At 43.3% G+C, this 15879-nt stretch overlaps 1 protein-coding gene across 1 annotated transcript in view; it reads left to right on the top strand.

Moving 5' to 3' along the window:
• The window catches only part of LOC128350481 (uncharacterized), a 41234-nt gene that overhangs the window by 4924 nt on the left and 20431 nt on the right, over positions 1-15879 (top strand). The window contains exon 2 of the mRNA XM_053308904.1: positions 4114-4301. Coding sequence (XP_053164879.1) covers positions 4212-4301 — 90 coding nt within the window. The 5' untranslated portion in view covers positions 4114-4211. The remainder of the gene's footprint in view (positions 1-4113; positions 4302-15879) is intronic.

Below are 15879 nucleotides of genomic sequence, written 5' to 3'. Positions count from 1 at the left end.
TCTTTCAGTGTTGGTAAAAAGCAGCCATGATGAGACTATTTGGATTGGAACCATGGCCCTTGGGGAAATGGCTGGGTGGGTGGGGAATAAATCCCCACCACACTAGTTTCCTGATTAAAATTGCCCATAGGGCTGCTATTTGCCCCGTTAGGAACAATTTCTATATAAGTCCTTGGATAACAGGGCAAATACCTTCAGGGGATATTGGTTTTCATCAGGAAAACAGCATGCACAAAGTTAACCCTCCTTTTTCAGTGCTACAGTCCTAGTCTGAATTGATGTGCGTGTGTGCGCACACATGCACACACACACATGCTTTTTACCAAAATTTAATGAGACAGGACATCCAGTCATGGATCTCTATCAACTCATCTGGTTTGTCCCTTAGCAGAAGGGGCAATCTTAAAACTTTGGGGCAGAATCTAAGTCCCTTTGGTTTCAACAGGTAATATTTAAGCATATGTTTAACTCTTCTATTGAAATCAGTGTCACTTAATGTCAGTTGGTCACCTGCCCATGCTGTTCAAAGAACAATTCTGGGAGTCAGCTTAAATTCATATTGACTAGTATCTGCCAATAATTACCCAGTAATGAGCCTTGCTAACAGTGGAGAATTCCCATGCTTGTGTTCTGGGCAGAACAGCTTTCAGAAAATTAAACGTAATTTAATATACTAGAACATATCAAAACAACTAGGAAAACTGCATTTCTTTTCCTACTGCTATGAAAAAAGGAACATACTTTGAACACACATGCCAAGTTACAAAACTCTGACTATTAGTGTTTCATTAATGATGTTGTGAACGAATGAATATCAAAGTTCGGACTATACTTCATCTGCCAACCCAATCGCATGAGCACACATGTGGGCCCTCACCTGGCATATGGAAGTGCCTTTCCCTAATAATGTGGGGAGGGGGGAGTTTATCTGATCCTCTTTTCTACACACACTACAAATATTAATTTAAACTAGTATTTATAGCACATGTAGAGGGGTGTTTTGGACAACACCCCCCACCCAACCCCAGTTAATAAATAGTGCCCTGGCATGCTGGAAGTGGGGAAACCATGTGTGCGCTCATGTTATGCATATATCCTTATTTTGTGTGGTCTGGCCAGTGGACAAAGTATTGTCCAAACTTGCCCCAAATGACAGCACTGACATGTGAATGTGCCTTTCCTCTTTAGAACCCCCTGCTCCGGATCTCCAGCAACTCTCCTCTTTGCCAAATTTAAGTGGCAATTGAAAACATTCTTATTCCAAGAGATCTTCCCCAATGTTTTATACATGGCTCCTGCTGTATAATAGTTTTTTGCTTCTCTGTTGCTTAGTATGTTTTGAAATACTTGCTGCCTCAATAATGCAATGTTTTATGGCTGCACTATTATGTCATTTATTTTTATTGTGGTTTGTAAGCCACCTTGAGTTCTTTCTTTTTTGACAATAGGCAAGATATATAATTTTAAAATAATTTTAAAAGTAATTATTTTTAAAAAATAAACTCTCCAAACTTGGAAAGAATTTCAGATATATGTTGGTGAGATCCCATGCTCTCCAAAGTAATTAGCAACATTTGTGGCACAGGTACAAAAAGGTGAATACAGTCTACACCTTCTATCACCCATTTTAATTCATTCATTCATTCAATTTATATACTGCCTTTCCTGAAATGGCTCAGAGCAGTTTACATTAGAATAAAAAACACCGAATAAAACAATTAAGATCAAGAAACATTTAAACCAGATTAAATCTTATTAAAATTAAGGTTAAAATTATATATAATTAAAAGCCAGGCTGAAGAGATGGTCTTTAGGGCTCTCCTGAAGACCTCCAAGGAAGATGGTCCTGTTATATCCATAAGGAGTGCATTCCACAACCTAGGGGTGGCAGCTGAGAAACCCTGATCCAAGGTTGCCACCAGATATTTATTTATTGATTTGATTTCTATACCACCCTTCCAAAAATGGCTCAGGGCGGTTTACACAGAGAAATAAATAAATAAATAAGATGGAAAAATAAATAAATAAATAAATAAGATGGATCCCTGTCCTCAAAGGGATCACAATCTAAAAAGAAACATAAGATAGACACCAGCAACAGTCACTGGAGCTACTGTGCTGGGGGTGGAGAGGGCCAGTTACTCTCCCCCTGCTAAATAAAGAGAATCACCACATTAAAAGGTGCCTCTTTGCCAAGTTAGTAGGGGTTATGTACTGGTGGCACCTGAAGATGGATCCCTACTGATTTAAGATCGGTAGATCTTGTAGGTGCTCTCTCAGGTAACCCAGACCTAAGCCATTTAGGGCTTTAAAGGTAATAACCAGTACTTTGTATTCTGTCCAGAAAGATATTAGAAGCTAGTGCAATTGTTTAAAAACAGGTATAATGTGGTCTCTCTGGGATACAGAAGAGACCAATCTAGCAGCTACATTTTGAACTAACTGAAGTTTCCGAATTGCGCACAAAGACATCTGTTGTGTTCTATATAGTTATCTTTTGTGTTTTGTTGTTTGGATGCTTGTCCTAGTGGGGGTCCTGTAAAGAGTGTGGGAGGTGGAGTCAGAAAGGAAAAGGAAAAGGAGAAAAAACGGAGTTGCTTCTGAATAAAGCCTTAGTTAAACCAGCATAATATTTATTGGTGTTCACGAGGACAGCAGTTATAAAACAGCAGCCTTACATAGAGTGCATTAAAGTAGTCCAACCTGGAAGTTACCAGCTGGTGCACCACTGTTTTCAGGTCATTCTCCTCAAGGAATGGGTGACGTTATTGAATCAAATCACAGTTGGTAAAAAGCGCTCCTGGCCACAGCCTCAACCTGAGACACCAGGGTGAGACCCAGATCCAAGAACACTCCCAAGCTATGAACCTGTTCTTTCTGGGGGAGTGTAACACTATCCAGTATAAGAAATTCTAACCCATCTTGCAGATTACAGCCCCCAACAATTATCACCTCCATCTTGCTTGGATTAAGCTTCAGTTTATCATCCCCCATCCAGCCCATTACTGCCTGTAGGCAGGCATTTAAGCGGCTAATGCTTTTTCCTGATTTTGATGACAAGGAGAAATAGATTTGGGTGTCATCAGCATATTACTAACTCCTAGCCCCAAATCCCCTGATGACTTCACCCAGCGGTTTCATGTAGATGCTAAAAAGCACTGGTGACAGAATGCAGCCCTGAGGGACTCCATATAGCAGCTCCCATTTTGAAAAGCAACTGTCACCAAGCACCACCATTTGAAAGCTACCCTAGATGTAGGATCTTGGGTCAGATCTAGCATGGGTGCGTAGAAGCTTTGATTTCATTCTGGATCCTAGATGTCATATCCTTTTACATATACCCTGCTTAAAATATATAGTTATTCCATAATTTTCACGAAAAAAAGAATTAGCATCCACAGTGGCATTCATGGAACGAGTTCTTGCAGTTATGGTGCTTTGCAAAGTTGCACTACCTCTAGCAGAAAAAGAACTATCCAAATGCAATTTGAGCAAGGAGTTTCCTATTTGCATATATATATGGGCTTGTGCAAAAGACTGCACAGGAGGTTGAGTTAGCATCCAAACTAGTCTGGAGCTGCTGATTTGCTTCACATAATAACCATACACTACACTACATTCTTATGCTAGTGCACACTAGTGCACACATAAGACTAGTCTGGATGTGACCCAATAAATTAAATTATATTAACTATGGGAGGAAGTATTATATGCTTAATGGCCTGGTTTCCCAGGGTTTTAAAACTGTTTTAAACGTTTTAATTGTTAATAGGTTTTATATTGTTTTTATAGTTGTTGATTTTAACTGCTAATTGATTGTAATTGTTTTTATTTTAATGTAAACTGCCCTGAGCCATTTTTGGAAGGGTGGTATAGAAATGAAATGAAATGAAATGAATCAATCAAATAAATAAATAAATCTTTTATCTGCTGGTTTGCTGAAAGCAACACTTGCTAGTCTGCAAGGTATTGCACATTGATTCCCATACTTTTTCTGAAATAAATTCTTCGTGACTGTGGCTGTTTCAGAAGTGAACCATTCTGAAAATAAGCACTTTAAGATTTCTATCCTTTGCTTTGCCAACTAAAAAACAACCTGCTTGTTTCACTTAGTACTTGAGAGGAAAGACACCATGAGCAATGAAGAGAGAGCAATTAAGGGTTTCTGCAAATGGTTATGAAGTACATTCTAAATCCTAGTGAATATCTACATGACCGGCAAGTCAAAACGCCAATGCAAACGACACTTACGAGAAATGGAGAGACCTACCAAGCAGCAGATACAAAAAATAGAGACTCAGGTAGAAAAATATTTATAGTTATTCTTAAAAACAACACTAAATAGCATTGTTTCTGAAGATGTGCTGACAAACTAAGGGCCAAGCTCATTGTTATGTTAAATGCTTCGTAAGGGCCAAACTATTTGTTAAATGCCTAGTCTGGTTCAGGTTTGCTTGGGTTTCTTTTGTAAAGAACAACCATGGGAGGAGGGAATTGGGGTCATGATGGTTCCACAGCTGCCAGGAACCCTGGGAAGGAAGTTCCCATTGTCACAAAAGCATACTTTCTTAGAAATATTGTTGCTGTGTAAAGTAGCTAAGAGCAGATGTTATTCTTGTCATCTTAAAACATTTAGGGTGGGCTCAGATGATATGATAAAAGCCGAACAGCTGGTTCCTGCAGTTTGGTGGTGATCCCAACTTCCAGGGGTAGGGGGTGATATGTTGACACTGGTTGTGTTATGTGAAACTCATCAGTGTCACCATATTCTGCCCAGCTTTGGGTTCTGGACTTGACATCTGTCTGTTACAGATATTGTGTCTAGAACCAAAGGCCAACATTAGCAGGGTTTTTTGTTGTTGTTGTTGTTTTGCACATGACCAATGTCAACATATTGCTCCCTGCCCCAGAAGTCTGGTTCACCAGCGAACTCTGGAAACCAGCAGTTTAGCTATTACTATGTCACTTGGAGTGAGGGAGATAGAAGAAGCACCCAACCGGCAAAGGAAATGCTCGCCAGTTGGGAGAGGTTGACAGGAGGTGCGTCTGTTCTCCAAAGCCAATGCCCCCTAGCACCATATTAGTGGAGCGGGCATTTTCAAGTGTAGTCCCAGGGCCCACTCCAACCGTGCTATAACTCTGCCCCTGTATGTGACATAGGAGGGAATGCCTTTTGCCCTTGGCATTCTGTAATGATGCAGACTTAGGTGCCACCAGCATCCTTCTTGCTTTGTTGTTGTCATGAGGGCCAACTCCAGGGTTTTTCAGTTCCATAGAATCATAGCATTTTAGAGTTCGAAAAGACCTTGGCAGATGGCACCCAGCTTTTGTTTGAACAACTTTAGAGAAGGAGAGCCGACCACTGCATGAGGCAGACTGTTGCACAGCTCTCACAGTTAGAAATTCTTCCTAATATCTAGCCTAAGTCTGGTTTCCTCTGATTTCAAACCATTCTAGTCTTGCCCTCAGGAGCAACAGAGAACCACCCCATGGAAAGATACTTGAGGTGCCCCTCTACAACAACTTCCCTCTCTTCCACTGCCCTCCCTGGCTAGTGTTCCTACTGTTTTCCTGCCACACTGGCATTCTTCTTGCATGCTGGCATTCTTGTATGCTGGCATTCAGGAGAGTAGCAAGGAAGTAGAGAATATTCATGCCAGCTGAGAAAGGCACCATTGATAGCATCAGGTCATAGTCAGATCCTATCCACAAGAAACATGGACTCTACAAATGTCAAAGTAGTTTGGAAACCAAACAGAAATGTATTTTCTGCTTGGACCACTGCCTGAATGTCAAATGCCTAAAATACCTGCACTTTGTTTTCAGTTCTACTTTTGGTACAGTTGAGTATTAGCTTCCTTTCCATTAATACAGCCTAAGGAAAAGTACTGTATAACTTGCAAACTGGTATTATCCTACATGAATAGAAATAGATTTTACAAAAGATGTCACGTTAATATTGATGTTGTTTATAAACGTGGTCTACAATCCATTCAAATAATTTTCTTGGAAATTCCATTGATTGGGATTGGGATATTAGTCACAAGTTCCTTTGATAATCAACTCTTATTTAAAAAGCCTAACTTATGAAAACAAATGTGATATAAAATATTAGTCTAAAAGGTGCTACTTTATTCTTTTTCTGATCTTAAATCTAGTTAAACAGAAGAATCCACAATAACAACTGAAACTGGACAGTGTATATCATTTTTAAATTCCTGTTTATTAAAATCATAATATATTGTACAAGAGAGGAAATAGTTTAGACTCTAACCAGTTTTTTTACCACATCACAATTAAAAGCAAAAATAATGTGTTTATTTTAATAATGATCTTGCAGTGCATGTTTTCAGGTAAGTCATGCCAAGTCTCTACTTCAAAATAAAATACATTTAAAAGTAACAAAAATGAGAATGGAAATAGCGAAGAATCATAACTGGAACTTGCAACCTTCATTTTCTTCTCTATCAGCCTTCCTTCTTTTCTAAAACTATTGCCCACAATTTGTTTAGAACTCATTTGGTATTAATTTCCTCACAAGATCAAGGGAGAAATAAATAGTTTATTCCAATTGCATTGAGGGGCTAGTGCTATGGTGTGGTATTTAAAGCAGCATATGTGTAACAGTAGCAAAGCAAGCCACCTTTCCCATACCTTTCTTCCCACAGCAGCTTCCTGCATCCCCTGAAAAGCTGGGGTGTTGCATGGGGGCTGCAGTGGGGTGGAATCCTTGGCAACTTGGCAGACACTGCTTATGAAAGGTGATTCTCTGCCAGCTTACTGGGTTTTCTCTCCTCCCACTGCAGCCCCCTATGCCACAACTCCTGCCACTGATGGAGACCCCTGGCCCTCAGGAACAGCATTTTTTGGTGTGGAAGGCTGCTGTGGGGGGAAAGGGATGGGCAAGATAGCTTGCACTATTGTGCAAGCGCTCCTCTGGATGCTACTCCAGGACTTCTCCTGGTCATCTGAAATTATAGAAAACACCTTGAGGTGATACCATGCTTGTGAGGTGGGAACAGAGATCATTCTATGGCCTGGTTCACACAGTTGTTTTAATCTAGGTTTAAAGTTGGTAAACACATTAGCATGACTGTGTGAACCTATGCCAAGATTACCTAAGTAAGTTGTGTCCCAAAATGAATCTGAGATTCCTGCCTTGGCATGGCAAGGGCTCACACGATCACACTAATGCCAGTTACTAACTTTAAACCTAGATTTGAATGGTTGTGTGAATCAGACCAACAATTTCTAGGCACCAAGCTATACATTATAGCAACAGACCTGCACCTTTAAATGCAGATCTGCCTCATTCATGTATGAAGTATAGAAAGGAAGGTGAAATTTAGAGGCCAGAGGGGCACAAGGGTGGGAACACTTAACTTAACCCTCTACCCACCTTTTGTAGCCCAATCCATCCCCCCAGGTGCTTTTCTCCCAGCAGGGCTCAAATGATATTAACAAACATGGGGAAGAGAACAATGCCTAGGGAGGAGGAACTACAAGGGGAGAGCAATGTGGCAGTGAATGCTGGAAAGAGATAAGATAGCTTATAAGTGAATCCAAAGAGTAGTAGGTACTAGTTCCTAAAGAAAAGTTAGGAACTTTTCACAATGTAACTGTGAAAGATTTGTCATAATATTTGATGTCATAATACAATCAGTCCTAGACTTAAGACACTCTGAGTTAAGATGAATGGCACTTAAGACGTTCATAAATTGCTACCTTGTTTCAGCTTTGTAACACTTGCTGTGAGAGGAGAGCCTCCACTAAATGGCAGCTGGTGTGTGCGCCAGCGATGTAGTTGTAAACTCAGAAGTGCAGGTGCTCTAGTCTCCACCATGACAGCCCCCATAGCCATGCCCACTCCTACCAGCACACTTGGCAGTAATTTTTTTGGGGGGGGGAGGGTTCTGTTACAAGAAGTCAAGGATCATTTCCTAATCCTACAGAGCTTCAAACTCATGTGGTTATTCATCTAGAAGACAGTCTGGATTGTCAACCACATATGGGTGGAGGATACTCCTTGCAACAGAAGACAAGAAGGAGGGTGATAAAATCAATTGTAGTCTGATGTTCAGTTATGTAACAAACTGTTGGAATAGCAAGAGCAGCATATTATTTCCATTTAGAAAACAAAGCGCTTTGCGTCCCCACTGAGAGCCTGGAGGAAGCAAAATACTGTGTCCCTGCAGGTCCTTACAGCACTACATCACTGGTGTGGGCTAGAGGAGGTGACAGTGGTGAAGACTATCATGAAGACTAGCAGTCCTGGAAGCAGCAGCCAGGATGGGCTAACTTGCCCATTCAAGGTGCTCCGCGCCCACTGCTGCTTCAGCTCCTCCTCCAGGCTCAGCTGCTGTGCTGTAATGGCAAAAGCAAAAGAGTCTAACCTGTTCCCAGCCCACATGCTGTTTCTTGCCTGCCCTCTTTCCTTCCCTGTCTAACCATTGCCCAGGAGGAGGAGACAAAGGTGATCTACAGAGTTGCTTCCTTTCCACAGAAAAGTGAGAGAGAGCCAGGAAGGAAATCGGTAGCAAGGGTGAATAGTTTCTGGTTCTTCCCCTTGTACTCCTCTGCTGCATGAATTAAGATTTTTTTTATGTAAGATGCAATTTTCAGGAACCATCACTTCATAAGTCTGAGAACTTCTGTAATAATATTCATCATCATCTTAATCACAAGTCTAAGAAATAAATGAAATAATGGAGGCATAGCAGGCGTCATGACACAATTAAGTGGTTCTGTTTAGATAAATACAGTTGCTGACATAAGAACAGCCTTGCCGGATTAGGCCCAAGGCCCATCTAGTCCAGCATCCTGTTTCACACAGTAACCCACCAGATGCTGCTGGAAGCCACAGGCAGGAGTTGAGGGCATGCCCTCTCTCCTACTGTGATTAACCTGCAACTGACCCCCTGGTGTAATAATGTTGTTAGATACATGCTTTCATAAGAACAGCCCTGCTGGGTCAGGCTCAAAGCTCATCTAGTCCAGCATCCTGTTTCACACAGTGGCCAACCAGATTCCCCTTAGAAGCCCACAGGCAAGAGCTGAGGGTATACCCTCTCTCCTGCTGTGGCTCCCCTACAACTGATATTTAGAGGAATCCCGCCTTTGAGGCTGGAGGTGGCCTATAGCCCCCCAACTAGTAGCTGTTGATAGAGTTCTCCTCCATGAAGTTATCCAAACCCCTCTTAAAGCCTTCCAGGTAGTTGGCCGTCACCACATCTTCTGGCAGAGAATTCCATAAGTTGATTATGTGTTGTGTGAAGAAATACTTCCATTTGCTGGTCCTAAATTTCCTGGCAATCAATTTCATGGGATGACCCCTGGTTCTCGAGTTATGTGAGAGGGAGAAGAATTTCTCTCTATCCACTTTCTCCACACCATGCATGATTTTATAGACCTCTATCATGTCTTCCCACAGTCGTCTTTTTTCTAAACTAAATAGCCCCAGTTGCTGTAGCCTTGCCTCATAAGGAAGGTGCTCTAGGCCCCTGATCATCTTTGTTGCCCTCTTCTGCACCTTTTCCAGTTCTACAATGTCCATTTTTAGATGTGGTGACCAGGATTGTACACAGTACTCCAGGTGTGGCCGCACCATAGTTTTGTATAAGGGTATTATATTAGCAGTTTTATTTTCAATCCCCTTCCTAATGATCCCTAGCATGGAATTGGCCTTTTTCACAGCTGCCGCACATTGAGTTGACACTTTCAACGAACTATCCACCACGACCCCAAGATCCCTCTCCTGGTCAGTCACCAACAGCTCAGATCCCATCAACATATACTTGAAGTTGGGGCTTTTCATCCCAATGTGCGTCACTTTACACTTGCCAACATTGAACCGCATTTGCCACTTTGTCACCCACTCACCCAGTTTGGAGAGATCCTTTTGGAGCTCCTCACAATCAGTTTTGGATTTCACTACCCCAAATAGTTTGGTGTTATCTGCAAATTTTGTCACCTGACCGCTTATCCCAACTTCTAGATAATTTATGAATAAATTAAAGAGCACCAGTCCCAGTACAGATCCCTGGGGGACCTCACTTCTTACTTCCCTCCATTGCGAAAACTCTCCATTTATCCCTACCCTATGTTTCCTGTCCTTCAACCAGTTACTGATCCACACATCATGTACTTGTCCCCTTATCCCATGACCGCTAAGTTTCCTCAGGAGTCTTTGATGAGGAACTTTGTCAAAAGCTTTCTGGAAGTCCAAGTATACTATGCCAACTGGTTCACCTTGATCCACACACTTGACGACACTCTCAAAGAACTTTTGGTTGGTGAGGCAAGATTGACCTTTGCAGAAGCCTTTTGCAGAACCTTTTGGTTGGTGAGGCAAGATTGACCTTTGCAGAAGCCATGCTGGTTCTCTCCCCGCAGGGCCTGTTGTTCTATGTGCTTTACAATTTTATCCTTGAGGATGCTTTCCATCAATTTGCCTGGAACAGACGTTAAGCTTTCCGGCCCTGGCAATTTGCTAGTTTTCAGTTTTTCCAGAGAGTTTAGGACATCATTTCTTGTCACTTCTATCTGACTCAGTTCTTTAGCCTCCATCCCCGAAAAGCCTGGTTCAGGAACAGGTATATGCTCAGAATCCCCTGCTGTGAAGACAGATGCAAAGAACTCATTTAGCTTCTCTGCAGCTCTCATATCCTTTTTAATAATCCCTTTCATTCCCTCATTATCTAATGGTCCAACCGCCTCCTTGGCAGGTTTCCTGCATCTGGTGTATTTAAATAAGTTTTTGTTATTCCTCTTGATGCTTTTAGCTAAATGTTCCTCAAACTCTCTTTTTGCCTCCCTTATTGTCACCTTGCATTTCTTTTGCCAGAGTTTGTTTTCCTTTCTGTTCTCATTTGGGCAGGCCTTCCAATTTCAGAAGGAAATCTTCTTCTCTTTTATGGCTTTCTTGATGTTACCTGTTAGCCATGCTGGCATCCTCCTGGACTTAGTGGTACCTTTCCTTCTTTTGGGTATACAATCTAACTGGGCTTCTAGTATTGTGGTTTTGAGTAAACTCCATGCATTCTGGAGCGAAGTGACTTTCCTGATTTTCCCTTTCAGCTTTCTTTTCACCATACTCCTCATTTTGGAGAAGTTTCCTCTTCTGAAATTCAATGTGTCTGTGTTAGACTTCCTTGGTGATTCTCTCCCCGCATGTATGCTGAATTTGATCGCACTATGGTCACTTTTCCCCAAAGGATCAATGACACTGACATCACGGACCAGGTCCTGGGTGCCACTCAGGGTTAAGTCCAAGGCCACCTTCTCTCTGGTTGGTTCCAACACCAACTGTTCTAGGGCACAGTTATTTAGCATATTTAGAAATTTAACCTCTTTGTCATTATCTGATTGTGAATTGACCCAGTCTATGTGTAGGTAATTGAAGTCACCCATTATTACTGTTCTGCCTCTCCTTGATTCCTTCCTGATTTCCTCCTGGAACTCCCAGTCACTGTCAGCATTTTGATTGAGCGGGCGATAGCACGTCCCCAGTAGCACATTTCCTTTCAGGCCTTGTAGTGTCACCCACAGGGTTTTTGTGGAAGACTCCGGTCCACCTAGGTTTTCTATCTTGTTAGATTCTATCCCTTCTTTAACATACAGTGCTACTCCACCTCCAAGGCACCCCTCCCTGTCCTTTCTATAGAGTTTATATCTAGGGATAACAGTGTCCCACTGGTCCTCACTGTTCCACCATGTATCTGTTATGCCCACTATATCTATTTCTGCGTTAGCAACCAAGCACTCCAGCTCACCCATCTTGGCTCGGAGGCTTCTGGCACTGGCATACAAGCACCTATACACTGAATCTCTCCCCTGGTGTCTGCTGTCTTTCTTTTGACTCTTTGAGCAGCTGGCACAGCCTTCCGTCTGCTCTTTATGTGGTTCTGCTCTGTCTCCTTCTGTTTTATCTGAATCTTTACACCCTTGCAGTTTAAAGGATGGAACTTGCTGAACCGGATACTGCCCAGCTCCTGTTGGCTATTCCCCAGGTGTCATTTTAAAAGCTGCTCTGCAACCTTTTTTTATTTTAAGTGCCAGCAGTCTGGTTCCATCTTGGTTCAAGTGCAGCCCGACCCTTTTGTACAGGCCTTGCTTGCCCCAAAATGCATCCCAGTGCCTAACAAATCTAAACCGCTCCTTCCAGCACCAACATCTCATCCACACATTGAAACCCCTCAGCTCTGTCTGTCTCACTGTACCTCCGTGTGGAACAGGTAGCATTTCTGAGAATGCAACCTTGGGAGTCCTGGACTTCAATACGCTACCTATCAGCCTAAATTTGGCTTCCAGGACCTCCCAACTACACTTCCCCACATCATTGGTGCCAACGTGCACCATGACAGCTGTCTCCTCCCCCACATTGCCTAAGAGCCTATCTAGATGCTGTGTGATATCCATAACCTTCACAACAGGCAGATAAGTCACTGTGTGATCAACACATGGGCCACAGACCCATCTCTCTATACCTCTAATGATCGAATCACCCACCACAAGGAGGCCTCCACCCACCAGAAGAATATCCCCTGTGCAAGAGGATATGGGCTCATCATCCACAGAAGGGGTCCCTTCTAAAGGACCATTTCCCTCTTCCTCAGACTGATGTCCTCCTTTGCCAAGACCTTCATTCTTCCTAACAACAGAGGTGCTATCAGCCCTGGAGTGGGATACCTCTACCATGTCCCTGAAGGTCTCATCTGCATGCCTCTCTGAGCTTCCCCAGATCCGCCACCTTGGTGTCAAGGGAACAAACTTTTTCCCTGAGAGCCAGAATCTCCTTGCACTGAGCTCACACCTATGATTTCTGCCCATGGAACAAATAGTCATACATGTGACACTCTGTGCAATACACTGGGAAGTGCCCCTTCTCCTGCCGGCTTTCTATCTTCATACTGGTTTTGTTGGCTGTTTACTATATTTAGAGATAGTTTATTAGAAGGATAAATCTCAGCTGTATTGCTCAGCTATTTAACTGTCCAAACCGCCTTTCTGAAGAATATGAAGGAGGGATTTGTACTTACCTTCTCTTTTCCACTGGGCTCCTTGTGATCATAGGGGCCTGTTCCAGGCTTCCCTGTACGCTTCCCGCTAAACTCCTGCAAAATGCCAACGTCCTGTTTGCTATCCCTGATCACTATGCTCTAGGGCCTTCACCTCTTATGTAGAGAATAGGCTTGAAACTGAGACACAGGATGTGTCTCAAAGGCATGTAGGGCCTCCCACAGCCCTAGTTGACTCCACCCCCTCCAGGCAGGGACAAACAAAAACATAGGAATTTGCTAGCCCTGGCAAATAACACACACACAGACTAGGACTTATCCCTTAAAGAGAAACTAGCCCCTCAAAATCTCCCCTGCTCCAGTTAGTTAGTTTAAAAGGGTGGGAAGGCTAGATGTTGTTGATTAGAACAAGGATTCTTCACGTTGGGTCTCAGATGTTACTGGACTTCAACTCCCATAATCCCCAACCAAAAGCCACTGGGGCTGGGAATTATGGGAGTTGAAGTCCACCAATATCTGGGTACCCAACGTTGAGAATCCCTGGATTAGAAGCTTGCTCACCTCCTGAAGCTGCTCCTTCTCTTCCCAAAGTAGACTTGAAACTGACATCTTAATGAAGTATGCATGTAAGGAGGGGCTGCATGGAATACTGGGAGCTCTCATGCAACTCTGCCAGCATCGCTGCTCAAACGCTGCTCGCAAGAACCCTTAGAGTCTAGAGGGCTCATAAGAATATAAGAACAGCCCTGCTGGATCAGGCCCAAGGCCCATCTAGTCCAGCATCCTGTTTCGCACAGTGGCCCACCAGATGCCATTGGGAGCCTACAGTCAGGAGTTGAGGGCATGCCCTCTCACCTGCCATTACTCCCCTGCAACTGGTACTCTTGAGGCAGGAGGTGGCCTACAGCCCTCCGACTAGTAGCCATTGATAGACCTCTGCTCCATGAAGTCATCCAAACCCCTCTTAAAGCCATCCAGGTTGTTGGCTGTCACCACATCCTGTGGCAGAGAGTTCCACAAGTGGATCACGTGTTGTGTGAAAAAGTACTTCCGTTTGTTGGTCCTAGACCTTCTGGCAATGAATTTCATGGAGTGACCCCTGGTTCTAGTGTTGTGTGAGAGGGAAAAGAATCTCTTTCTCTCCACTTTCTCCACACCATGCATGATTTTATAGACCTCTATCATGTCTCCCCGCAGTCGTCTTTTTTCTAAACTAAAAAGCCCCAGGTGTTGTAGTCTTGCCTCGTAAGAAAGGTGCTCTAGTCCCCTGATCATCTTGGTTGCCCTTTTTCTGTACCTTCTCCAGTTCAACAATGTCCTTTTTAAGATGTGGTGACCAGAACTGTACGCAGTACTCCAAGTGTGGTCGAACCATAGTTTTGTATAAGGGCATTATAATGTTAGCCGTTTTATTTTCAATCCCCTTCCTAATGATCCCTAGCATGGAATTTGCCTTTTTCACAGCTGCCGCACATTGAGTCGACACTTTCAACGAGCTGTCAACCACAACCCCAAGATCCCTCTCCTGGTCCGTCACCGACAGCTCGGATCCCATCAGCATATACTTGAAGTTGGGGTTTTTCGTCCCAATGTGCATCACTTTACACTTGCTAACATTGAACTGCATTTGCCCTTTTGTCGCCCACTCCCCCAGTTTGGAGAGATCCTTTTGGAGCTGCTCACAATCCGTTCTGGATTTCACTACCCGGAAGAGTTTGGTATCATCTGCAAATTTGGCCACGTCGCTGCTTACCCCTGCTTCTAGATCATTTATGAATAAATTAAAAAGCACCGGTCGCAGTACAGATCCCTGGGGGACCCCACTTCTTACTTCCCTCCATTGTGAAAACTCTCCATTTATACCTACCCTATGTTTCCTGTCCTTCAACCAGTTACTGATCCACACATCATGTACTTGTCCCCTTATCCCATGACAGCTAAGTTTCCTCAGGAGCCTTTGATGAGGAACTTTGTCAAAAGCTTTTTGGAAGTCCAGGTAGACTATGTCAACTGGATCACCTTGATCCACACACTTGTTGACACTCTCAAAGAAGTCCAAAAGGTTGGTGAGGCAAGATTTACCTTTGCGGAAGCCATGCTGGCTCACTCCGAGCAGGGCCTGTTCTTCTAGGTGCTTTACAATTTTATCCTTGAGGATGCTTTCCATCAATTTGCCTGGAACGGATGTTAGGCTAACTGGCCTGTAATTTCCCGGATTGCCCCTGGATCCCTTTTTGAAAATCGGTGTTACATTTGCCACTCTCCAGTCCTCTGGTACAGAGCCCGATTTCAGGGATAAGTTAAATATTTTAGCAAGAAGGTCGGCAATTTCACATTAGAGTTCTTTGAGGACTCTTGGATGGATGCCATCCGGCCCTGGTGATTTGTTAGCTTTCAGTTTTTCCAGACAGTTTAGAACATCATCCCTTGTCACTTTTATCTGACTCAGCTCTCTAGCCTCCATCCCTAAAAAGCCTGGTTCAGGAACAGGTATATGCTCAGTATCCTCTGCCGTGAAGACAGATGCAAAGAACTCATTCAGTTTCTCTGCAACCTCCATATCCTCCTTAATAATCCCTTTCACTCCCTCATTGTCTAATGGCCCAACCGCCTCCCTGGCAGGTTTCCTGCTTCTGATGTACTTAAAGAAGTTTTTGTTATTCCCCTTGATACTTTTGGCTAAATGTTCCTCAAACTCTTTTTTTGCCTCCCTTATTGTCACCTTGCAGAGTTTGTGTTCCTTTTTGTTCTCTTCGTTTGGACAGGCCTTCCAATTTCGGAAGGAAGTCTTCTTCCCTTTTATGGCTTCCTTGACGGTACCCGTTAGCCATGCTGGCATCCTCCTGGACTTAGTGGTACCTTT

The sequence above is a fragment of the Hemicordylus capensis genome, chromosome 3 (assembly GCF_027244095.1).
Source record: "Hemicordylus capensis ecotype Gifberg chromosome 3, rHemCap1.1.pri, whole genome shotgun sequence".
NCBI classification, from domain to species: Eukaryota; Metazoa; Chordata; class Lepidosauria; order Squamata; family Cordylidae; genus Hemicordylus; species Hemicordylus capensis.
This window is presented reverse-complemented; position numbering and strand designations above follow the sequence as displayed.